At 43.7% G+C, this 8,568-nt stretch overlaps 2 protein-coding genes across 2 annotated transcripts; one reads left to right on the plus strand and one right to left on the minus strand.

Annotated features, from left to right (window-relative positions):
* The first annotated feature begins 2,425 nt into the window (after nucleotides 1–2,425).
* Nucleotides 2,426–6,949, plus strand: LOC1271013 (delta-like protein 1). Its single transcript, XM_309755.5, has 5 exons — nucleotides 2,426–2,863; nucleotides 5,588–5,885; nucleotides 5,962–6,153; nucleotides 6,226–6,417; nucleotides 6,484–6,949. The coding sequence occupies exons 1-5, from the start codon at nucleotides 2,753–2,755 to the stop codon at nucleotides 6,807–6,809; spliced, it is 1,119 nt and encodes a 372-aa protein (XP_309755.5). The 5' UTR covers nucleotides 2,426–2,752; the 3' UTR covers nucleotides 6,810–6,949.
* Nucleotides 6,833–8,032, minus strand: LOC1271012 (protein lethal(2)k10201). Its single transcript, XM_309754.5, has 3 exons — nucleotides 7,705–8,032; nucleotides 7,431–7,632; nucleotides 6,833–7,365 (listed from the first exon to the last, which is right to left on the minus strand). Exons 1-3 carry the CDS (start codon nucleotides 7,929–7,931, stop codon nucleotides 6,967–6,969), a joined length of 828 nt encoding a protein of 275 aa, XP_309754.5. The 5' UTR covers nucleotides 7,932–8,032; the 3' UTR covers nucleotides 6,833–6,966.
* Nucleotides 8,033–8,568: the final 536 nt, after the last annotated feature.

Below are 8,568 nucleotides of genomic sequence, written 5' to 3' on the forward strand. Positions count from 1 at the left end.
TGCGGCCCACAGGTAGTGTGACCAGATTATTTTTTTTTGCAGTTTTCGGTAGGAGCGTCAAAATTTTATCGGTAGTTTTTGGTAGGAGTTTCAATGTATAACGGTAGTTTTCGGTATGTTTTAAAATTAAGGGGAGGCGGGGGTTGAGATGGGAGTGCTAATTTGCACACATCATTTTTTGTTTAAAGGAGATGCATCAGATTTACTTCATAGCAGTCCTACCGGTAAAAATCGGTAGGAATATAGATAAATCAGTATTTCTGGTCACTCTGCTCTCGCGGTGCGTTTATGTGGCATCGTTGAAGCGTCAAAGTTGTCACGACGTGTATCGAAAGCTCGTTTTGTCGGGGTTGTAGAACCCGAACGAACGGATCGTTATTCAATATTTGAGAATAAAATTTAAATAGGTTGAATGATGAAATTGTATCGCATTAATGTAACAGATATCGCACATCAAATTAAAAAAAAACGAAAAATAAGAATGTTTGCAAGAACATTTCAATATTTTGCATTTTTTGCAAATGCTAATTATTCTACTTTGCCTACCGCGTCATCCATCAATTACGTATTGCAAAAATTGCAAATTGTCGACTTTCCCTTCCCTCTCCATTCTAGTGTAACAAACTGTAACATTTGAAAAATCCCCTCCCTCAAATCACATAACAGATGGACTACACCCCCTCCAATAACTTAGTTTAACAGATTTTTTTTGTGAATTTGTCTTTTTGTTTCCTTTATTCTGGTATATTCACTTTTTTAAATTAACCAAAATGAATTACATTATATTTTATATAAATTGAAGTTGTCCCATGCAGCAATAAATTTAAAAAATATGTTGATAATTGGCTCCTCAGCACGGTTTGCTATGTACAGGCGGTCCCCGAGATACACGGTACCTCTTATACGCGGATTCGGAGATACGCGGTTTTCTAAATTTGACAATTCTTTGAGCAAATTGTACTGATTTGACACATCAATTGCAAATTGCCAAATAATTTCCGTTTTGATCGAATGTTAAAATCTATTTCAAAAGGTTTAAAACAGTTATATTCAGTCAGAATAATATCAAATAATTCATAAAGTGACTAAAACCACCCCTTACTTGCAAAATTACACGAAAATTAGTGATATTTCAGCTGGAAATCACGAGATTCGACTTACGCGGAAATTCTAGATACGCGGTATTTTACGGCCGTTTTCGGTCCCCATTAACCGTGTATCTCGGGGACCGCCTGTACTTGCATCACCATCAGAAGCGTTTTTCATCCAGCCATCTTCCTGGTCCTCCATAAATATTTCTATCTTTCCAGAAATGTTCTTTGACTTTAGATGTTGTTTGATCATCAAATACACTATTGCATTTCACATAACATATGATGTTTTATAAGTTACGCCTGTCCTGCAACTTACGAACAAAATCGGTAATGTTTGCAAGAGTTTCGGCTGCATTTTCGATGTATTTATAAAATTACTCCCAATGATCAACTAAATAGCGTTGCAGTTAATTCTCGTGTCATTTGCTTCAAATCGTGTGTCGTTACTTGAGAATCGCATGCTACATCAAATGCCTGTACAAGCAGGCATTTGAAAAAGTAGTGAGATCCTTTTTAGCTTTACGTAATTAATGGATGACGCCTTATTTGCTTAAAATTAAAATCTAAGTAATATTTTTTAATATTCTTATAAATTGTAGCCACACACGATCAGTATTACGGCCTCCTGAATAATAAAAAGCCACACATACGATCGTGAAAGCAACGATGAACTTTTATCCCCTAAAACAAAGCTTTTCGTCCAGCTTTGCGTGAAAGCTCTAAGCATCGTGTGTTCTCATCAGCTGAAATAATTCTACTAATTTTCCATCAAACTGCTTTCTATTGGCGTTATCCAACAATATTTTCGAACAGCACTGTATAGAATGTATTGCTAAAAATCTAAAAACCTAAAAATCTGTTCGCTGTAGTGCTAAAGAACACGGTTATTTCATTAATTTCATGCTTCTGAGTTTATGAATATGAGTTTTTAATAATTTGTAACATAAGCAGAGAAACAATCACTAAATAATTAATTTTGCGAAGCTTGTCTTTCATTAAACGCGATCGAAGCTTTCATAATGCCCGTGCTACGACCAACGTGCTTTGCATACGAATCCGATGGAAATGCCCACCGATGCAGTGGCTAGAAACTTCGTCTTAAGGCGATAGTTAAAATGTATGTACATTTGGTAAATTTTTACATTTTAAACAATTAGCTTCTGAATGACATGTAATAATAGTACTTGGTGAAAAGAAAATATAAACATCGATTAAACTTGTCTGAAACACAGATCGATCGCGTATCTTAACAACCTCTGCCCCGAACAGGCGCAAGACGCATCACGTTGCGCAGGTGAAAGCACGCGCGGGCAAGAAAGCAAAAGCAAACGACGAACGCCGCGTTCGAACGGAAGAAGCTTGCTGGGGTGCGTCGTCTTGCCCGCAACCCGTCTGCAAGCAGTAACCGAGCGGTCCCGTTGGCTGCTACCATTCGCCCAGCCCAGCGCACCGGTTCAGTCTTCGCGCAAACCACGTTCGGAGTGGATCAGTCACAGTCGGCGTGATTCTATTCCCGCGGGCTTAGGCCTCTTCTCCTTTTTTTATTGATTTTGCTGCATCTCCAATTCCGTTGCGGTCTCTGCTGAGGTGAACGTTCGCTGATACAGTGTTTGTGTTTTCGGTCACAGTTTCCGTCTGTCGCAAAACGTGATCGCGCGATGAGTCACAACCATTACTATAGGATCATCGTTGTCGGCGCGCTGCTGCAGCTGATCGCGCTCGTCTCCCCGTCCGGTGCCGTCCGTTACGTGCCAAAGTGGAAGAAGCAGGTTGGGTGAAAATTATGCGCTTTTTCTGTGTTGTGTGTGTGTGCCTAGAGAGCTTTCGACCGCGATCATCGCCACGCGCCGTTCCCCGATGCGTTCGGTCGCAGATTAACGATGGCAATGACACTGATCCTAGATTTCTCCATTAGCGCTTGTGACCTCAGAGCCAGTACAGGGAGGGTTGTTTTTTTTTCTTCTTGGTCGCACTGTGGGGCGTGTGTGTAAACAAATGTTGGCCTATAAACAGTCCGGTTAAAGAAAGTGCAGGGGCTGTGGAAGAGAAATTTCGCTGCAACTGGATAAATGAACAATTTCTCTACCTGCTTCATCTACTCTCTTCCTACCATTGTCTCTAGAACGCACTTCCGGGCGATGGACACTATTTCTTCGATCAGATTTTGTCCACCAAGTTCTTGCTAGCGAACTACAGGAGCATAACAGGGAGTGAAAAGCGGGAGGGAAGCGAGGGGACGATGTGTTCGGAAAACCCGTTATGTTGTTATGTTTTTCTTCCGTTCACCGGTCGATTTTTGTGCTCCCCGCTTAATGGCCTTAAGGGAAGCAACGGTTCTACCCAGGCAAAACGGGCTGAAAATGATGCGAACCGATGCGTGAGACGCTTTTTATGGTCCCGGGAGTTGGAGGTGGAGGGATATGATGGGGCGGAGAGGTGGATGTTGTGGGAAAAACGCATCCCAGACACTCTCGTGCTCGTAACCAGTTTTCGTATGAGTGAAAATAGTTCTTGATCGTGCTCTTGCAAACAGTTACAGCTGTGGATAGGAAAGCTTTGCCAAGTGCAAGAACAAACGATGGAATCGCTCTTAACCAGTACTTTTCTCTCCAAATATAGAAGTAAATAGCAAACAAAAAAAGAAAGTTTTATTATTTTGAGTCATCAAAGTTTGTAAGGAGGATATCAAACAAAATGAGCAGTATCAACAATTGCAATTGACTCATGCCAGGGATCAATAGAGATCGTTTTCCTGACACGCCGTCTATTGTATTGAAGTGTGTCAAATTGATGTTTAGTGACTCATTTCTTCTGCATTACACCTGCCTTATTATAGTAGCTAGTTTCAAGGAATACGATCATCATCATGCTTTTGTTATGATCGATACAAGCCTTTTGTGAAAAAATACAGATTTGCTTATTTTAATCAAAAGAAGTTGCCACAATTTCGCGAAACCATTATTCCCAATTGGAGACATGATGATACAAAAACAAGCCCAATTGCCATCAGGTTAGACCAGTGATAGGCAAAGTAAGGCTCGCGAGCCTGCTTTTGCAGTCCATATTGGTGATGGGTAAAGTTGGCAAAAGCCGGAGTCGATTCCGATCCGACTGCGATGATTACAGATCCGACTTTGTAAGGTAGATCCACCCATCATCCGGAGTCGTTCGGAATCGCCCGGAGTCGTAGTCATCAGGAGGCTTCCGGAGTCGTCCAGAGTCGCCAGATGCTATATAGTCTCAGCTTCATCCGTCGCGACAGGTTCTTTGAAGTGAACTGATTTATCTGCATCCTTGCGCGCAACTCAGCTTCCATGCTATTGTCATTGCTGACCTTTGGCCCGAGATAGGTGAATTCTAGGACTACTTCAAAAGTGCGTTCACCTATCTGTACGTCACGCCTACGTAGGTTTGGATTATTAGTTGATTTGGAATCGTTTATCTGCAATTCGAGGTTATCTGCCCCCTGCTCGATCCCTTGGCAGGCTTTTGCTGCATAGGAGAGCCGCAGACCAATGATGTCTATATCACCAGCGTATGCCAGGATCTGGGTTGACTTATAGAAGATGGTCCCCGTAGTCTCCATCCTCGAGTCATGGATGGCCCTCTCTAGCGCCAAGTTGAATTGGAGACAGGAAAGCCCGTCCCCTTGGCGCATGGCCTTTGAGACTCCGTTCTCCCGGCCTTAATGGCAGACGTCTCCACGCCATCTTGTCACCTCAATTTGAGCCTAACACGCCTCCTCTGTCCTTGTGGACGGCCTAAAAAGACTTTCCAGAACTAGTGGTTCTCATTTTGCCCGAGTTAGAATCGGACTAACAATAGTCGGAGTCGGATTAGAGTCGTGGGTGCGCTCCAAACAAATATCGTGAAAGTATGCCAACTAGAATTGAGAAAGTTGTTCAGTTTTTGAAGAACTGGGGTGATTCATATTCGTTTTAATTCACATCAAATTCATGTTAATTAATTCATATTAAAGAACTGAACGTGAACGGCAATTCTTGCGTTCATTCAACTAACGGGTATGTCACAAAAACCTGCCGATGGACTTCAAAAATTTATCCTTTATTTCGACCGTACGATTGGAAGTTCTCATTATTTTGTCCGTTATGACGAAAAAATGTCCTTTAAACTCCAAACGATCTTCTTAATAAAATAATATTTTGAATTCTTGTAATACTTCGAAAAAAGATCGTGTTTTAAGAAGATGCATTATCTAATACTCCTTTTCTTATATTCTGACTGCTTCTTCACGAAGAATTGGAGCAGTTTTTTACGTTACGATTTACAAAAATAAAGCTCTACATCACTCCAAAAAGATTGAAGAATTTTACCAGAATTTGACAAGCATTCCATCAGAACAGTATCCACCGCTTAATTAACATTAAATTAGACATTCCTTGCCGGCTCACACCATCTACCACACCTTAATGAAACGATTTGTCCTATTCCTAAAACTCACCACTTTCCGCAACCGCTCTTTCTTCCGACAGGCCTGCGAGCTGCCAACGCCCCAGAACGAGTACTCCCACTACGTGTGCGATGACAACGGGGACGTAAAGTGTTTGCCAGGCTGGACGGGCGACCTGTGCGATGTGCCGATCTGCAAGAAGGGTTGCGATCCGCTCCAGGGCTACTGCAAACGGCCCGGCGAGTGCCGCTGCAAGCTTGGCTTTTACGGGGAAAACTGTAACCGATGTATCCCGCTGCCCGGGTGCCAGCACGGCGGCTGCCAGGTGTCGTTCGAGTGCGTCTGCCACAAGGGCTGGGATGGGATCTTCTGCTCGGAACGTAAGTAAAGGAATAGCTAAAAATGGGGTTTGATTTGTTGAACTAATTAAATTGTTTGATTGTGCCCTCTTTGTAGCAATTTGCCGTTCCGACTGCCATCCGTCCCGTGGGTACTGTGAAGCGCCTGGCGAGTGCCGTTGTCGGTTGGGCTGGGCCGGACCGACCTGTCGCGACTGCCAGGTGCTGCCCGGGTGTATGCACGGTACCTGCACCAAGCCGCTCGAATGCAAATGTCTTCCGGGATGGACGGGCATCCTGTGCCAGACGCGTAAGATGTCCACTTTTTGTGAAGAAGATAATGCGAACGATTAATGAGATGATTAATTGAACTTAATTTTAGCGATTTGTGCCGCCAACTGTAGCCGCGAGCATGGATATTGCCGCCGACCGGGAGAGTGCCGCTGTAAGGTGGGCTGGATGGGGCAGGAGTGCAACAAGTGTCACCCGTACCCGGGCTGCGTCAACGGTGACTGTCGCCGACCGTGGGAATGTAACTGCAAACCGGGCTGGGGTGGAATGCTCTGTGATGAGGGTAAGTCCGTAGCTCGTCCTAACAGAACATCGCCCTAATCCCCCTTTCCAAAAATCCTCCACTCAGAGCTTAATTATTGTGAGCAAAATCCCGACACCTGCCAGAACGGAGGCAAGTGTAAATCGGTCATCAAGGACGATGGTCACTATCGGTGTGAGTGTCCGTCCGGGTACAGGGGACGCAACTGTGAGATTCTTCCACCCTCTATGATGACGTCAACGACGAGCAGTAGCACCACGGAGCAGCCATCCACTACGATGATGGCCGACGTATCCTCCGAGCTGTCCACGATCGGTCTCGAGAATCTGGAAACGTACCGCAACAGTTCGTCCACGGGGGAGGACTACCTGGCCGATGAGTACAGCTCGGAGGATCTGGACAACGAAGCCTAAAAAGCTGTCCCAGGGTCAGGGCGTTTTGTGGTTGCAACATTTTAATTCATATTATTTATTTCACTTTACTTAACTTAACTTATTGTAGTACCGCTACTCCGGAGCCCGAAAGAAAGCCCGGTTTTTAAGAACCTCTAAAATCTCCAACTTTGTTGCATTATTCCTGTGGAAGGCTATCCAGCAGATCGATCACCATTTGGTTGCTTTCCAGTATATCACACTTGGCGGCGCTCGGTTTAGTACTGCCACCGGTCGCTTTCGCTTTCGTTTTAAACGTACGCTGCTGTGGATGGCCAAAGGAGAAATTTTTCCTACACTTTGGTGCGATCAGTTGGGTCGGCTCTTCGGCGTGCGGTGACGTCATGCCGCCGGCAGCACTTTCCGTCTCCATCGCGACTGTCGCTTTCGGCTGTTTGTCTGATTTGTTCGGTTGGTTGGCGCGTTGTTGCATATCGAACCGGAAATTGTGCGGGAACCGGTGCTCGCGGATGCAGTGATCTCGACGCTCGGCCGGATCTTTGCTGCGGTGTTTACATTCTTCTAAAAAGCAAGCGTACTTTAAAAGAAGAAAAAATGGGCTATTAGAATTGAGTTATATAAAAACAGAAGGGAACATTTTACCATTGCACGGCTTGCCGATTGGACCTGTGCGGCAAAGTAGGAGTCGTGCGTTTCCGACAGGTGCAGATCGAGCAGGTGAGCATTCGGGAGCGACTTTTTGCACTGACCGCACGTGTACCGATGCTGGGCGTTGTAGTGCGCCTCATAATCCATGACCGAATGGCAGAAAAAGTTACAATCCGGCACGTTGCAGCTGATCTCGCTGGAAGGAATCGGTTTGGTTATTTTGGTAACAACCTCTACACACATGGCATGACTCTGGCCCCTTACTTACATGCCGTCATCTTCCGGTTCCGTGTCATCCAAAGGAAATTTGCTCAACACTCCCAGCTTTGCGAATGGCTTGAGGTAAAAGTTTCCCTCCCGAAAGAACTCATCATCCTTGCCCCGCGGACCGTCAGCGTAGCGCTGCAGCAGGCTTAGCACCGTTTCTTTAGCAGTGTACTCCATTTTCCCATTGATGTTCGATACAATTGCATTCGTTTTTGCACAATTGCACATAGAAATGTGCTCAACACGCTTCCCAAAACGCGCCGCAAAATGGTAGAAATGGTTCTGTTTACAGCGACCAACAAGTGTGTTTGTTTTGAAAGTTTCTAAGCGCCGTGCGAAAGGATCAGCTGTATATCGCGCCGTCTCGTTCGCTCCAGCTGTCATACAAGCTGCTTGTGTAGGACAAAAATAGCTGCTGTTATACCATTTTCAAATTGACTGTTGTTGCAATAAAATATGAATTGCAATATAAAATTTCAGCAGTACTTGATTTTCCAACAAATCTTACAAGATTTTTATTTTATTGTAGTTTTTCGCAATTTTTTGAAAATGTATCGTGTCCCGATTTATTAAATTTCTCCCATATATTATTGAATCGTTCCAACGATTTTATTTTTTTTTTAAATCAATTCAAATGATCCAAAAAATCTGGCTAACACCTAATAAATTGTAGAATGAATAAAAAAAAAATTTGAAAACTTCTCAGAAACGTTTAGAAATGCAGTCCACGCTCGGAATTTCGCACATGTTTAATTTACACGCTCGATAATCCACACTTTTGTGAAACAATTTCATGAAATGAAATAATGACCCGTCAAAAATAGTAAAATATGATTGAAAAGATAAATATCTTTCGATTTTTAAA

Source organism: Anopheles gambiae, chromosome 3 (assembly GCF_943734735.2).
Source record: "Anopheles gambiae chromosome 3, idAnoGambNW_F1_1, whole genome shotgun sequence".
Lineage (NCBI taxonomy): Eukaryota > Metazoa > Arthropoda > Insecta > Diptera > Culicidae > Anopheles > Anopheles gambiae.

What these genes read in the sequence shown, in the direction of transcription:
- LOC1271013 (XM_309755.5), top strand. Translation starts at nt 2,753, where the DNA reads ATGAGTCACAACCATTACTATAGGATCATCGTTGTCGGCGCGCTGCTG. An exon ending in TGCCAAAGTGGAAGAAGCAG is followed by an intron (nt 2,864 to 5,587) that starts GTTGGGTGAAAA and finishes TTCTTCCGACAG; the next exon opens with GCCTGCGAGCTGCCAACGCC. An exon ending in TGGAATGCTCTGTGATGAGG is followed by an intron (nt 6,418 to 6,483) that starts GTAAGTCCGTAG and finishes TCCTCCACTCAG; the next exon opens with AGCTTAATTATTGTGAGCAA.
- LOC1271012 (XM_309754.5), bottom strand. Translation starts at nt 7,931, where the DNA reads ATGTGCAATTGTGCAAAAACGAATGCAATTGTATCGAACATCAATGGG. An exon ending in GAACCGGAAGATGACGGCAT is followed by an intron (nt 7,633 to 7,704) that starts GTAAGTAAGGGG and finishes GATTCCTTCCAG; the next exon opens with CGAGATCAGCTGCAACGTGC. An exon ending in AATCGGCAAGCCGTGCAATG is followed by an intron (nt 7,366 to 7,430) that starts GTAAAATGTTCC and finishes CTTCTTTTAAAG; the next exon opens with TACGCTTGCTTTTTAGAAGA.